A 17,345-nucleotide genomic window follows, 5' to 3' on the forward strand; every position below is an offset into this window, starting at 1 on the left:
AGCTGCAGTACAGGTACATGTAATTTTCCTAAACTGACAGAACAGTCTGCACTTGATAAAGTGTTATACTGACTCAGCCAAGCAGTGAGTTAGTCGTTTTACAATGGAGAATGCACACCCCCGCCTGCAGGTTCTGTCTACTCTGACAATGTCATCCTCTAAGATTGAAGTGCACACAGTAAGCCATGTCTCAGGGAATCCATGAGCAATTTCCAAATAATCCAGAGTTAGAGAGCAAAAAAGTTCATCAGTCTTGTTTGACAGTGACCACATGTTAATAAGATCTGCAGCAATGGCATAAAGCAGTTTCTCAACCCCAGTCATGTTATTGAATTTCCTGCTTAACCACAACCAATAATTTAACTTAATGATAGGCTTTAAATGAGCTCATTGGTTGGATTGTAGAAGAGAGAACTCTAGAACTCTAAAATACAGGGTATTGGTCCTTCAGAACCAGGGAGGTGAAACACCTGTATAATGATTTAAGAAGTGGGTTTGGGGCCAGAAGGTGATCAGTTTGATCACTTTAACAACCTGGAATGGCAGAATGAAACCGTGCGATCTCATTCCTCAACATACAAGCATGAGGCGTCTTTAAACAAGTCCCTAATTTAACCTAATTGCTCCATAGGCCTTAAGGTAGTTGCCCACCACTGTGAGTATGTGGGCAGCTACCTCACTAACCCATTAACTTCACTAGTGTGTGTTCACTATCATGAATGGGTTAAAAGAGGAGGCTAAACTCCAAAGCACTGCTGTGCAGATGCCACTCAATCAATATTCTTTTGCACCTAGCCTATAGTCCTCCTCATTTATGCCTAATTTATTTACAGTTACAACACCAGTGCTTTTCTTGGAGGTTCCTTAACGCACCTTATGTGGTTCCTGCACCTTTTTATAAACTGAAGAACCCTTAAAAGTTCCTTAAAAAATGAACTTTTACTTTGAACAGTGTGGTACTAAGTATAGGTAAAAGTCAAAGTTAATTGTGATTATGTTAATCAGATAATGGGAAATACATGAATCAGATGTCTATTTTAGAACCATCTCATATCCAAGCATATGATCTAAACCTCAAACCTCCTGCTGGGCTTTCTGTAAACATGGACCCACTTTACCAGAAAAATATAGGTCTTTGATTTGTATGATTTTTAAAAGTATGCAATGCTGGTACAAGCAGGTAAAAGCTTTTTTTCCATGAGTGTCTGATCAATCCAGTTGTGTTTGTGTTCATGAATAGACTGAGAAAACTGAAAGAAATCAGAGTTAGAGAAATCAGATTACTGAGCTAAATCCAAAATCTCTTTATCAGACTTCAGATCAGATCAGAAGACCTTAATCTTTGAAGTTATAGAAGTATGCAGTTTACAGGATCATTTGAATAATCAGCATTATCAGATTATTGAGTGTATATAAGTGAACATCATGAGTATTCCTAAAATGTGTTTAAAATCCTGCAAAAATCCATTTGTCAGATCAAATTCCTAATACTAAATATATAATAATAAATATATTTCATGACTGGGTGTCAAATCATGTATGCATTTTCCTGTAAGGATTACTATTAGAGGGTTTTGACTGTGGCACACAGAAAAGCACTGTCACACATTGGTTTTGACCAATGACCAGACCAAAAGACCTGAAGATGTACGCTGAACGTTCTTTTAGGATTTTTATTAAAATAATAGATTTGGGTGAAACGGAAGCACATTTATCAAACCTTTTTTTAAAAAAAAAACATCCTCTCCACCCAGCCGGCTTCATCACCTCCATGTAATAAGTTACACTTTGTTACACTAAATTTCAGGAGGGTACCAATGGACGGTTGCATCAGTTGTTTACTTCCAAATTTCCGTCAGGCTCCAATGGCAAGTTGCATCATTGCCAATCGGTGTGAATGATGAGGACTTGCCAGAACATGCTCTCCAAATGAGCCAGTGCAGAATCTCATTCTATATACTTTATTACTGATCAAATCTAAAATATCTGATAGAAAATAGTGAATGATAACTAATTATAAATTAGTTAATTTAATTTAAAATTAATATAATGATGGTGAAAGGGCCTGAGCTGGAAAATCTCCAGGTTCCTCCTCTCCTCTTTAAAGGAGAATTTGCTGTGATTGGATGCTCAGGTTCCCTGTGGTGTTGAATCATGGGTGCTGGGTTGTCCTCTGTTCCTGAGGTTTGAAGATGTCCTATGACAGACGCTCATATTCCAGATGAGCATATTCTAAACAGGCTAACAGAACCTAACACTTCAACATCTGTGTGACCTTCAGCCAGAGGAGGAATAATTTTCCATTACACTGGTAAGCTTGCAGTGTCTACTTTTGTTTAATCTGCATTTCGATTTTTCTTTTTTATGCATTTAAATGTGCATGCCTGTTTCCAAATCTCAGAATGAAAAAAGATTAATTTAATATTCAATTTAAGGATAAAACTTAAAAAAAAGAAGTTATTTTTCAATTATTCTGTTCAAAAGCATCACTTTTGATTAAATAATGAGAGTTTTGAATGAATAATAAAGATATTGTTGTAAAATCCATGAAGAGTGTGACGAGTATAATGGTAATAATTCTACGGGTCTATACCATTTATGAATATATAATAATGTCTAATGTATTTTAAAACAGGTAGTACTTTGCATTGCATAGTTAATTATTTAAGGAAAGCACATATCGTCGCTGTCCAATGAAAAAAACAAGTATCTCCCAAACAGCACCTTTACAGAAGAGAAAAAAAAAACTTATAAACTTTCAACAGAAGTCAATGTAAAGTTTATTTAAGTTCATTTTTAAGTATTTCTATTGGTCTATTCATCACGAAATTTTGGCACAGTGTACGGGACAGTTTGTCTGTTCAAATCATGTAGTAAACTAAAAATAAACAAAAATGTAGATACTTGTTTTTCATTGGACAGTGATGATATGTAATTAAATCAACATTTGAAAATTTTCACATCAAAGATCAGGGTCCTTACAAAAAACTGATTCTTCCACTTCAGTAACAATTTTAGTTGACTAAATTATAAATGTCACACTGAAGCTGAAGGTAAAATATTTCAGAATAAAGTAGCTGTCACACTTCAGGATATCAGGCCAAGACTTTACAATTTGGGGGTAAGCGATATGGTAAAAAAATACTATATACCATTATTAATAGTTATATATTGTATAGTAATAACAAACAAAAAATGCATTAAAAACGGCACATTCTTAAAAACTATTATATAGCAAATACTCTCCCATACTGAATACAGTGATATGAGTTCAAAATATGCAGCACTTCATCCAGTTATACAGAACTATTTACACTCTCTGTAATAAAATGTGCAGTTTGGAGTTTTTTAAGCAGTGAAAAAGTACATGATATTCTCAGAAAAGTATATTGTGTATCATAAAAGCAAAATGTACCACAATATGATAAAATAGTGTCATATTCTTTTAATTTAATTATTAATATGTCTATGAATAATGAAAAACTGTATTCTAGTAATATATATATATATTTTTTTTTTTTGTTTGTTTTTGTGATGGTATCCACATCTTTTGTTTAATATACCCAGTTAAGGATACTGAAACTTTATATAGTTTTATGAAAACAAAATATTTGAAAACTAAACTATGTCCTTCCTATTTAACTCTCTATTGGCATGATATTGCCCTCAGGCAACAACCAATCTTTCGGTTATTATACAATTCTATACCTCATTTTCTGTGTATCTTATTTTTAATATAATGTTGGCATATTTACTTCCAATACAATAAGGCATACAAGTGGGTCATAAAAAATGTATATATGTACTGTATATGTCTAAGAATATAATAAGATATAATTTTACTATATGCTTACGTTGTTGTTGTAAACTTTCTAAAACTTTCCTTTTTTTCATTTGTTGCATTTGGGCAACATTATGTACATCAATTTTATTTAGGGTCTTCATGATAAAGCAGTGGTGAAACAAATAATCAGCCTGTGATCAAAATAAAAAAAATATCAAAGGAAAAATCTCCCAAACAGTGGTGTGATTCTTTGTCATCCCTAAAATGTAGTTCATGCCATAGTGGGTTTAGTCACTGAATGTGAAAGTACATTTAATTTAAATGTAAAAGTATATTGCTTTTACGTGAAAGGTTTAATTAAACTTTAATTACAGTCAGTAATTTTATGTTAAATAGATACTGTATATAGTGTAACTATGTACACGTTGCCATTAGTCTGTAGCCATAAATTGATGTTAATACATTTAATAAGTAATTTTATTAAATGACTTTCGCCTGTCTAAACACACACAGATCTCTGACAGATCCCTGCACACTATCATAATACTGATAACATATTTAAGCTTCATAAATACACTGTATTAATGGTAAAATAATTTCTAATTCTAATGCAGGTCACTTCTAGTTCTAATTCAGGTTAAAGAGCAAAGCAGACAATGGAAGCATGTCCAGGACATGGAAATTAAGGTCATAAATTGATATCTGTGTTGGTTTGTGGTTACATTATCAATACCGTATCATTTCAATATCATTTCCATTTAGAAGGAAATGTTAGTTCAGGGGTTGTCACATGTCAAGGCAGCTTTATGTTCCGTTTGGGTCTCACTTGGTCTCAGTTGGATGGAGTGAGTCAAAAAAGAAGGCATGGAGACACGTTCAGTTATTAAAGTGCATTTAGGATTTACTCAGCTCTTTATTCGGTAAGCAGAATCTCTGATCATCAATAGGTGTATTAGTGTAACTGCTTGTTGTGGGATTGTTGTCTTGCTTTATGTTTTTAAAGAAGTTGTAGACAGTAGGGATGGAATGCAGGCTAATTATAATGTTGAAAGATTATGTGGATGTCTGCACTGCCTACATTCATCACTTTGTATTTTTTTTTTCATAAAACAGTTTTATGAATAAAATATTTAAAAATAAGTTAAAAATATTTGTGAAAAGAAACAAGTTGACATATAATGTGCTCAGTGATCACTGTGAATATATTTTAAATGTATTGTTTTCTCATGGAGGGACATTGGTGAATAAAGGTAAACGTTAAAATGTGAAAAAATAAATGCTATCTAAAAGGTTCTTTTAAAATATGTACTTATTTTTTAAGCTGTTTTTTTAGTACACAACAGTGTGAACATTTGTCACAATATTATATGCTTCATCTATACTTCTTGTTGTTTGGATACCACACTTGAGATTAAAATATAATTTATTCAAAATTTACCTTTAAAACTAATTCAGTTGATTTTAACTTCAGTATACTGTTTGTTCTAAAGTAAATCCTGCATACGTTTAGCACTAAAAAGTTTTTGATTTTTTAAATACAGCATGTATTAAATGTAAGGAACCCCATATATGAAATATCCTAGTGTCTAAAACTGGATCACTTTTTGACAAACTTTTTTTATTGTATGTTTCCTTACTTTAAGACACCCTGCCTAAATGTATTTTTCAAAATATATTATTTAAAGTTTTTTTCTATGATCTATGCAGAATCTGCTCCATCAGGTGAAGCAGGATGGAGACAGCCACCTACATCAACAACACCCTGCTCAATAGTCACCACCCCCTCAATGCCTCCGTGGCGGACAAGACTGTGTATCAAACCTGCCAGCACATGCCCGAGGTCATCCTCTTCTACCTGGGCATGCAGTTCATCAACATGTTCATGGGCATACCGGCCAACATCATGGTACTGTGGCTCATCTTCAGGAGCAAGGGAGACTCGTCCACCTCAGACATCTTCATTGTCCACCTGGCTGTGCTGGACACCTTCTTCTGCCTCATCCCACCATTGGAGTTTGCCAACCTGGTGTACTTGACCACCAGCAGCACATGGTACGTCCTGCGCTTCTTCTACGGTGTGAAGGACTCCTCACCCCTCTTTCTGTCCTGCATCTGCCTGGACCGCTACATGGCCGTCCGGCATCCAATAACCTTCACAAAACTGAAGGACCGCCCGCACCGGCCGGTGTGCGCCGGGGTCATGTGGGTCATCACTCTGGCCTATGCTGTTCTGAAGTGTATAGGAAGCATCCCCAGCTTTGAAAAGGTCTTCACGGTCATGATCCTGGCAGCCTTTGTGTTCATGGTCTTCTGCAACATCTCCATCCTCTGGGTCCTGCAGCAGTCTGGACCGGGCCGGGATGAGATGCACCCTGTCAAGAAAAGGGCTTTCAAGATGGTCCTCATTATTCTGGCCATCATCGTCTTCAACTACCTCCCTCCTGTAGCTCTTTTCCCGTTCCAGGCTTTCTTCACTCACGACGTGTTCAAATGCTACATCCACTACATCGCCTTCGGGTTCATGGACATCAGCAGCAGCATTCAGCCGCTGCTCTATCTGTCCAGGGAGCCGCCCAAATGTCCTGCGTGCTGCTGCAGAAGCTGCACTGATGAAGAAACGAAGAGTACAATCCAAAGTGAGCCATCGACTGTGTGCACAGTAGCTGATTAATAGTGCTTTTATTAAAATGTAAAGAGGTTTGAGTACCGACTATATATATATATATATATATATATATATATATATATATATATATATATATATATATATATATATATATATATATATATATATATATATATATATATATAGTCATGGGATATTAGGACTGCTAGGTAACGCCCAAACATCTATATCCCTCTATACGTTTTTTTGTGCTGCCAAGGAGGATTTAATGCTATGGCTAATCAGTGTCAATTTACACTTTGCTTCAAATTTTAAATACCAATAACGTCTATTTACTTAATTACATTTATATAACTATGAGCAGATTAATTTTAGGTATAGTTAAAAAACCTAAGTACAAATACCTTACAGAACAATCCCCTCATTTATTAAACATTTAATTAAGAGTCACAATAAATAAAGTCATTCTGAGTGGTTTGGTTTGATAAGATCTGTCTAAAAGTAACTTGCGGAGAAAGAACTGCAGAGACGTGTACATCACAGAAGGTTCAATAAAATGGTAACTAAATGCTGGTTCCTTCAGAAACTATAACCCAATCATAATGGGATTTCTGCAGTCATTTGTTATTCAAGTAGTTATTTTAACATCATACAATGATTTCTTAGACCGGATTAAGGTGTAGAAATCCCATTAAGATATCTTGTAAAAGGGGATTTTAGCTCAGCAATCAGATATTTCAGCAGCTGTATTTAGGTGTTTTAACATCTGCCTTGTTTGGTCCAAACTTTTGGATTTTTTAGTTTGGGTCTGAACCAAAATAACTGTGAATGTGAAAGGGGAAACCGGTTCATCTGCATCTGCAGTGTGAAAGCACTTTTCTAATTGTTTCAGATTTTTAGACCAAATACCTTTAAAGTCCAGGCAGTCTTTTAACAAATAAGAGGAAAAGAGATGTTGGTGTTGTGCCTAAATCCAACTCCTCTTGGCGTGAAGGCGCATCACGCAGCAGTATGAATACAAAGCTTAGACTGAAAATGAATTTATTTACTGTAACAGTAGATGAACCCCCTATTTACAAACATAAATAAAAGCAATCAGAGGATAATCTGTTACTTATTCGGCTGGGGGGTCCTGAGTACGCCAAGAAGAGTCAGATTCTGTCATTAGAGCTAGAATTTGGAACAGGAACTCGCCAAACTCATAACTAACATTCTATATTTAGTATAAAGATGCTGTGAAACCAAAACTAACTGAACCAAATGTACACAATGTTACAAACTCACAAACTCTGATCTTGACATGACAGTTGACAGTCTTGATTTCTTTATGTTTTCTCAGTCTGTGCAAAGTCGTAACCCGATAGAATAGTCAATTATCCAAGAAAGAGCTTGACACATACCTGCATAACTGAACAGAAAAAAAAAAGATAAAACAAATGTAACAAAATTAAATGGGTTCTGAAATCTTCTAAATGTAAATGCATGTTCAAATCAATGACATGAAAAAGCAAAAGCATTCGCAAATGTTAATGTAATGAGGTTTTATTTAATTTTTAGGTAATTGTGTAATGATGCAAATACAACTACTGGATTTAAATGATATAAAAAAAAATGCATAAAAAATAAAGAGATGGGAACATTGTTTTAATAAAACGCATGAAAACACTTTAAACACTTAAATTGTGTTATGAATCATCTTTATTGTTGCTTAGCAAGCAAGCATGATTTCTAATGTTATCATAATTACACATAATAATAAATAAAAAAATCTTTGGTATCACTTTACCTCACTGAATCAGGTAGATCTGCAACCCGCTACATTACTGATATACAGCTGTACATTACAGAGTCCAGGGTACAGTATACTTTACAGTCATGGTATGAACGAATAGACACACGACATATACAGCCAGATGAACCAGGTCAAATAAAGGGAAAAAATTAGTATGAATCATTTGGATTTTCAGTTTTAACTTTAATGTAAATTTATCTCATTCTTTTGTTGATTCATATCATCCAGTTCTTTATGGTCAGATGTTGCAGTGGGTCCAAAACCTACCCAGAATAATTAAACACAAGGCAGGAATACCCCCTGGAAAGGGCACCAGGGTACCACACATCCACCACATCCATTCACTCACACCTGGGGGCAACCTAGCATAGCTAACAGCCCACCTACCTACCAGGAAACCCACACAAACACAGGGAGTACCCAGAACAGAGGCAGGACTGAACCCACAATCATACAATGCACAAACACACAAATTTCAATTCGTTTTGAAATAAAATGTATTGGACCTGTTGCAAAATGTATCTGTTTACATGTAAATACTGTACAAGTAATTTAAAATAAAACTGGTTATTTAAAACAATGTAATGTGCTACTTGAGCAGATTTGTGTGTTTAAGTAATTAATGCAAGCAATACAACACATTTGTGCTTACATTAAATAATTAACATTAAAAAAACTTTACTTTATGTTCTTTATGTTACTCAATTGTGGGCTAAAGCCATTGCTACTATTTATAGACATTACAGTTCAAATAAATTATAGGTACATTTACAAGTTCTTACACATTCTTACATTTCAGATCATTTGAATTATTATTTATCACAATTTAAACAACAGCCAAAACATGTATCATATTTTTTCTAGATGTCAAATGCCTTTAGACCTTCATTAAGATGTATGAAAAAACAGTTCAAAATTAAATGTGTACATACATCATTGATTTGAATGACTTTTCTTTATCCAACTCTGCATTTCAGGATTACTGCTTCTAGGTATTAACATTCTTCCCTAAGCTAACAGAGCTTCCACTGTATTTACCTTCAGACCAACTGAGGCTACACAATCACGCAACTGGAAAAGTGGCCTAAATCCAATCATTTTTGTCTTAGTTAACACAGATGTAGTAACTGTGTGGCAGTGTGAATGACAGAAAGATGCTCAACCAGTAATTTAAGTCCAAGGAGTGCCAGTTTTTACTTTTCACTTTTTTTTTTTTTTGCTATGAAATCTGATGTTCATGCAACCTTTTTTTTTTTATCAACCCAACTTGACATTGTCATAAACGATTGTTAAAAATAGCATGAAGACTCTTCATCTGCGAGCATCTGCATCAGTTTTGAATATGAACTTTTTAGATGAAAGTTCAACATAATGTTCATATTACAGTTGTGCGGAATAACAGCAATACCATATATAACAATATTAAAACACTTTAACGCCATCTCTAAATGAGAACAGTGTCTAGTTAATACAGGTCAATATAGCTCATTCATTCATGTGCATTTAAGATAGCCACACGATGGGGGAGCTCTCTGATAAATTTAATGCTACTTTCTAAAAACAGGTGGGGTAAAAAAATACAGTTGTAAGTTTAGCAAAGGCAAAGTCCCTAAACCTGGACAAAGAAGCCTGCAATGTGTGCCTCCAAACACTTGTGTGTGATTTGAGCCTCATTTAGGTAAAAATCGGTCTGTGCTGTGGTGTTAGGCACCACAGCTAGCTTACAACGACTTCACTCTCTTAGACACAAATTTTTATCATCAGTACTCAGGAAAGTTCTGTGTAACTCGGTGCATCTGTACTATGGCTAGCTTAGCAAGTGAGCTTCAGATCCCAACATCGCATGTTCTATCCATGTAGTTGATCTATCATTCTCGTCTAAACATTTATAAGAGAAGTTTCAAGCAGACAGACTTGCGTGTTTCCTGCAATGGAAAAAAATGTTGCTTAGCTATCATGCTTGCTAGCTAAGTGAATTCCTCTGAACAGCCTTTTATGAGTTTGTAAAAATCTAATCCACCCAAATTAAATTCTAAGGTAAATGAACACTGTAAAGCAGTACAAAATACATGAAGCAAAACTAAAAATATATATTATTTTTTAGAGTATCCGCTTTGACCGTTCCATAACTCAAAACTTCTGCAATGATGCTTGAATCCAGCTATAGCACCAGCTAGATCTACATGCACAAGCAGTATTAATCTGACTGTATACACTTATTTTAACAACTATTTTTATTTTTTTCCCTGTAAAGGCAAGAAGGCTAAAATTGACCTTAATTAAAGGTTTGTCAAACAAATCTGTATCTGCTGCATCTACAGCATTCCACTGAATTCCATTAACAATGAGTTTATGTCACCACAAAGTCAAAAGAACAATTGTTTACTAAAAGGTTATAACTGAGCCCAATTGGGAAATTCTGGACTTGTTTATTTAGCAAATATGAAAATTTGATCAAAACCACAGTTGGAGGTGTTTGAAATTTGATTTGTACATATGAGTCTCAGTCTGGACATTCTGGGCACTCAAACTGGACTTCAAAGTAGGGATGCATCGATACCATTTTTATCATTTTTGATTAATTAGAAGTAGGGCTGCAACTAATTATTATTTTAGTAATCGTCTACTGATGATTTTTTTTTTTGATTAGTCGACGATTATTTCTGCCATGTCCTCCATTTCTAAAAACAATAGACACAGCTGAACATGAAATTTAAAAGACATTCAAATGTCTAGATGTTGTTTAAATGTGGAAACTACTGATATTTAGTAAGTAAATATGTAATCTGTTGTGTTTGTGCACTTTTGGAGACACAGTCTAAGTAGAGTGTAAACTGTGTGAGTGAACCATTTACCCATCTCCCATTGCGCTTCTTTCCCCAGCACTTTGTGTAATGCACTACTGTTACAAATTATCGATTAGTCGACAATTAAATCTGTAGTCGACAAATTTAAATAAATCAACATTGTCGATTATATCGACTAATCGTTGCAGCTCTACTTGACTGACAAAGTTGTCTGTTTGTTAGCGCAGCAATGTGCACTAGGTATCAGATGTTGGTATTGTGGCCTTATTGGCGAGTATGAGTATTTTATAGTGGTATCGGCCTGATACAGATACCAGTATCGGTATTCATGCATCCCTATTTCAAAGTGTCTTTTTTCACTTGATGATGATTAATTTACACTTGCAAATAACTGGACATCATCCATTTTTATATAGGTCATGACTTTCCTGTAGTGTGTGCTCAGCAACGTTAGGTGTACTTTAATTTTCAATTTAATTTTAGTGTGCACCAGGCTTAAGTAGTTTAGTTTCTTCACTGAACTACTCCTTTAAATCAGAAAACAGTTTGTGAACACACTGTTAACAATTAATATTCAGATGAGTAAGAATACTTAAATAGCCTCTAGCAATCCTATACTTCACTTTCAGTTTGCCTGAAATGCCCACACCCTAATGGAATTGATGGAATTCAATTCATGAGACAAACACTTAATGACAAGACTAAATCACATTTTTTCATGCTCCTTTAAGGCTAGAGAAGACGTACAAAAGCAATGTAGGGCAACACAAACAGATCACGGTGCAAAAAGCTATTAGTTCACAGTAACATTCACATAAAGGCCTGCGTTGTTACCATTTTGAGACTAGCAAATCCAATGAGAATTTAACTATTCAGTCCTGTCCTTTCTGCTGCAAAGGATGAAGTCTGAGGCGCCTGCCGTTTCCTCGGCGTGGGTTCATTTGTGCGAGTCTTGTAATGGAGCTGCTCATGCCTCTTTAAGTGTCCAGTTCTGCTGAAGCTCTTGTCGCAGTGTGAGCAGCTGTAGAGCCGCTCTCCTGTGTGAGTTAGCTGATGGAGTTTGAGGCTGCTGGCCACTGTAAACCTTCGACCACACTCGCCACAGCTGTACGGCTTCTCGCCCGTGTGCATGCGCTTGTGGATGGTGAGGTGGCCGGTCTGGCTGAAGGTTTTGCCACATAGATCACAGCTGTACGGCCGTTCCCCCGTGTGGATCCGGTAGTGCGTTTTGAGGTCGCCCATGCCGTTAAACCGCTTCCCACACTGGCCGCAGCAGTATGGCTTCTCCCCAGTGTGAATACGGATATGGATCCGTAAGTTGCCGGCGTTTGTGAAGGTTTTGGCACACACGCTGCACGTGTAAGGCCGCTCCCCTGTATGAGTTCGCAAATGAACTTTAAGCTGGTTGTGCTCCTTGAAGCGTTTGCCGCAGTGTGGGCAGCAGTACGGTTTCTCTCCGGTGTGCACTCTCTTGTGAATGCGAAGCTGACCCTGATGAGCATAACTCTTTCCACACAAGTTGCAGGCGAACGGCCTTTCTCCAGTGTGAGTGCGCTTGTGGTTCCTCAGCAGGTCGGCACGACTGAAGTCTTTACCACAAAAGTTGCAGCTATGAGCCTTCTCCGTGCTGTGAGTCTTCATGTGGATGTTAAGCGAGGATGTGCGGGTGAAGCTTTTGCCACAAATGCTGCACGGGAAGTTCTTACCTTGTGCTCCTTCTTCTGAGTTGGAATTTTCGCTAATCAATTCAACATCCTCCTCCAACTCTACAGCCACCTCAACATCTGAATGGTCCTCTATTACTGCACAATCAGACGGACCATCAATATTCATGTATGATGCATGACCTACATGACCTGCGTCAACCACTTCAGCAACTTCATCCTCATCACTTAAAGGGCTCTGCAAGTGCTTATCAGACACCACCGTCACCCTGACCTCACCATCATCGACTTTGCAGCGGTCTAGCGGAAGCACAGTCCGATCATAACTTTCAGAGCCTATAAAGTTCTCCACGGGATATTCTACTTTAATTTGCTTAGTCGTGAAATTAACAGGCGCCTGCATATTCGAGAGATTGATGACAGAGCCATCTTTATAGTCAGGGTCAGTCTTTACATAAGTCAATGGGGTACTTGATGTAGCCTTATCTATCTGAAGCGTTAGACCACTGCTCTCTGGAGGTTGAGAACTTGATTTCATTAACCTGGACTTTGAATCACTGCTGATCCTCGTCTGAGTTTCACTCTGCTTTCTAGGGTCTGGGCGTTTTCTTTGACTCCTCGATGTGGATGCACTGGATGAAGTATGAAGAGAGGTCTGTCTCGATAGGTCCAAACCAGCAACAGCAACATCGTCATTCTCTGAAATACAAATAAAATCTTTGTTTTAGTTTCAGAGCTAAAGCAATGTGTGTTTGCAATATAGTCACATTTCAGGAAGTGCAATGTCCCATATATTGAATTAAATAAAACATTATGCTTCTTTCTTGTTTTATACAAAAGTAACATTTCTAAATGTTATTGCTTTTCATGACATATCCAACAGAAGCAGATTATGTTATCTAGTTTCCTACAATAATGTATTTTCTAATTTCACAATATTGCACATCTCAACCAACTGTGATAGCATGTGATCAAAATAAAGCTGGGGCCCATTTTCAAACAGGATGCAAATGTCCCACATTGGGCTAATCCAGCTTTTATAAGCCTATGTAGTGTTTGCATTTCTAAAACTGCGGTCAAAGCAAAAACGTTTGATTTATTTAAGACACATTTTCCTTATGATGATTCGTATTTAGGATCGGTCAACTTTTTTTTTTGAACTTGTGCATTAATTTATTTATAAATAATTTTTAAAAGAAAGTTATTTATTATATCAGTGGCATGTAGAGGTCATGAAAGGACAGTTGTACTGATTATTGCAACTATTTTTGGGGCAATATATCATCCAAACAAAAAGAGTTATTGTGACAGGGCTAATGACATGTAAACAAAATCATTTAATCCAACTTTATAGATTAGGATTAGGGCTGGACAAAGTGGAATTTTTTTTTATCACAATATATTTTATAATTTCAGTTGAATAATGCGTTCAATTTATATAGTGCTTTTAACAAACCCAAGAAAATGGCAATAGAGAGGGGGAAGAGAAAACTAAAGCAAAATTTTGTAAAAATATGACATATTTATCACAATTATCAGATATTTTCATAATGCACAGTATTTATCATATTTTGGCATGCAGATACATTTCATCAGCAGTGGCAGGTTCTGCTATTCAAATACTCTTTTATGCTTACTACAGCGATTCTTCATTCAACTTGACTGTACATCATCCAAAAAACATATTTACACCCTCTGTAATAAAATGTACAGTTGAGTAGGTGTTCTTTATGTACTGATGATATCCTTGATATGCTTATTTTCCATATGATAAAGAAAATGTATCAGGATACGATAAATTATTGATAGTTATTTGGTCCAGCTGTAATCAGGATAAAGCTATGTTTACATAAAAGAACTACAATGCAAAAATGCCACACATGAAGGTAATTCACTCTAATTTCTGCAATCTACGAAGTCTGTACAGACAGATTAACCCCTTAAGAGGACAGCATTTTTCTTAATTGTCTGCCTGATATTACAACACTAAATGTTGAAGATTTATATGCAAGCATTACATAGAAAGGTTTTATGTTTGATAATAAACATAAATACAAATTCTAAATGTAATAGAAATTATAAAAAAATGTAAGCAACTAAAAATATAATATAATATTAAATAAAGTATAATACATAATTATAGAATGGGGTCTTTCCTGAACTTCACTTTAAAATCAGTGTTTTCCAGAATACAAATCAAACATTTCATGTCTTTCAAACCTGTTGTGTTTTCAAACATGCAGAATTTAGATTGATTATTAAGTGGAGTAAGTTAGAAAGTGAACAGGCAGAGAAAAGGTTTTGTATCACCTACACCTGTAGGCCGTATACGTTCCAAGGCCTGTAAAGGGTTTAAACCTTGGTTTGGACAGTCTGACCTCATATTAGGCAGTTATTTAATTAGCTAGCTTTATATCTCAGCTTGGGGAAAAACTGAGTTGGGATCAGAGCTCATCAGAGTCAGATATGTTTGTTAACCTACAGTAGTATCCCTGGATCAGACAGGGATCCGTGCCGGGCTCAAGGGCCCAACAGAGGCGCCATACTGGGCTAGCGGACCCGGGTATCGATCCCACAACCCTGTGATCAATAACACAGCGGTGTAAATAACCAACCCCAGGGAAAGAGAACATTAATATCTATAATAAAGGGCGGTAATAGGGGGGTTTAACGGCCCCTACCTGTCTTCACAAAGCCTTTTGTGGCCTCTTGGACCAGCAGCCGTTTCTTGAGGTCTTCGTTCTCGGACACGATCCGCCGTATTTCTCCTTGGTACTCGGACAGAGTCTCGTCCACCGAGTCCAGGATGTTCCCCACCGTCGCTCTGAAGATTTCATTCAGAGAGGACTCCAGGAAGGCCTTCAGGTTTGTAGACCTGGCCATTTCCCCGGGGTTAGAGTGAGTATATAAACAGACCGGGCGCTTTTCCTCAGGAGGTTGGTGGCTCTCTGGTTCCAGCACACAGCGCCGAGCCGCTACACGCACGATTAGCTGGGGTTAGCTAACTAGCGTCCGCAAGAAAAAGCAGAGACCATCTGAAACAAAAACGACCTTCTTACACAAAATACACAAGACCCGACTGTTTAAACGAGCTGACACGTGCGCTGTCTGCAAAATGTGTTTTTTTTTTTAACTTCTCTTTGTGCACAGACTCGAACAGACCTGCAGACCCACTACAACCCCCACTAGTTTTACGGCGGAGGGATATTTACCCAGGTTCATAGTGTTCGGCTCACTCTGTCGCCCCCTACAGGTTTGGAGAGCTGCAGGTCCATATGACAGTCCCTTTACCTGCTTACTTCAATTTTTATAAATCCATATTAGACACCTTCGTAAATTTTGGTTTGGTTTTTAGTAAAAACATATGGCAGTTGTTATATTTCAATATAAAAAATAGCAATAGTTTATCATATAGTCAAGCAGTAGAACCAACCAGAAAAAATCCTAATTTAACATATATTGATTGAAAATGTTATTAGTATTAGTAGTATACTATTATTAATATACTACTAATAATAACAATATTATTAATATTAATAGTTTATTAATAGTAAAGTTATATTAATAGTAGTGGTGTCAATCAATTAAAAAATGTAATCCGATTAATCACAACAAAATTCTCATCTAGGCAAAAATGACGAAGTGTACAGACACTCACAATATGCATGTTAATACTGCCCCTCTTGCTGACATCCAACCATCTGGGCCTCACCACTATCAGTGGCACACTGCTGCTGCTGCAGCTCAGCCAATCAGCTCTCCATCCTGCCCTGCCTCTAAACCCATACATCACCCAGTGCCCCGCTCAAACTTCCCCTCACATATGTTTAGCTTTTTCATATTTGAGCTGAGGTTGGAGTCTGCAAAAATCAGGGAGTTTAGTGCCTCTTTATCATCTTAACAGCCACAAATCGTAGAGCAATTTTAGCTAGCTTTATGAACTTGGGAGTAATTTCCTTGTTAAAAATTACGATAATCACTATATTACTATAGCTTAATGTGTAGTTTCAATGTTTTATGGCGATTTTCTTCATAACACACATAGAAAACGCTAGTACTTTCTCTCAGTAGCTAGTTAGCTAACTTTCCCATTCCATCTTAAAAGGTGGAACAGTAGGCAGAAGCTAAAAGCTAAAAAAAAAAAACTAATAAGCTTCAGCTCCCCATCACAGAGGAATTAAGACATAGACAATAATAATTAACTGCTACATCGTTTGCCCCCTTTCTGAAGACACTACAATGCCCTAAAGTTAACTAGTTAACAGTTAGCAGCTAGGTTGCTGAACTTCAGAGCTCCACTGTTTTAACTTTATTTGTATCGGGTGCCTGAAGGGTTGTCCGAATTCTTATGGGGAGGATTTCACCCCTTCCTCCTGTAACTGTTTTAATGTGAAGGGTTACACATTAAAGGATCAGGAGCTACACTGTTTAGCCATAACATTAACACCACCTCCTTGTTTCTGCACATACTGTTTATTTTTATAAGCTCCAGTTACCATATAGAAACACTTTGTAGTTTTAAAATTACAGACTGTAGAGTGCAGTCCATCTGTTTCTCTGCATACATTTGCTTCCTTTGACCCTGTTCTTCAACCATCTGGAACAGATGGTTTACAGCCTGTAATTATAGAAATAGAAGTGCTCCTCTATGGTCAGTGGGAGGATTTTTAAA

The 17,345-nt window shown here is 36.5% G+C and overlaps 2 protein-coding genes across 2 annotated transcripts; one reads left to right on the forward strand and one right to left on the reverse strand.

Moving 5' to 3' along the window:
* Positions 1–2,161: 2,161 nt before the first annotated feature.
* Positions 2,162–6,516, forward strand: LOC103035353 (proteinase-activated receptor 3). The gene is made up of 2 exons (XM_007254045.3): positions 2,162–2,311; positions 5,492–6,516. The coding sequence occupies exon 2, from the start codon at positions 5,517–5,519 to the stop codon at positions 6,453–6,455; it is 939 nt and encodes a 312-aa protein (XP_007254107.3). The 5' UTR covers positions 2,162–2,311; positions 5,492–5,516; the 3' UTR covers positions 6,456–6,516.
* Positions 6,517–8,090: 1,574 nt separating this feature from the next.
* LOC103026125 (zinc finger protein 239) lies at positions 8,091–15,869 on the reverse strand. Its single transcript, XM_007254016.4, has 2 exons — positions 15,355–15,869; positions 8,091–13,372 (listed from the first exon to the last, which is right to left on the reverse strand). Exons 1-2 carry the CDS (start codon positions 15,554–15,556, stop codon positions 11,874–11,876), a joined length of 1,701 nt encoding a protein of 566 aa, XP_007254078.3. The 5' UTR covers positions 15,557–15,869; the 3' UTR covers positions 8,091–11,873.
* Between the last annotated feature and the right edge of the window lie 1,476 nt (positions 15,870–17,345).

The sequence above is a fragment of the Astyanax mexicanus genome, chromosome 1, assembly GCF_023375975.1.
Source record: "Astyanax mexicanus isolate ESR-SI-001 chromosome 1, AstMex3_surface, whole genome shotgun sequence".
NCBI classification, from domain to species: domain Eukaryota; kingdom Metazoa; phylum Chordata; class Actinopteri; order Characiformes; family Acestrorhamphidae; genus Astyanax; species Astyanax mexicanus.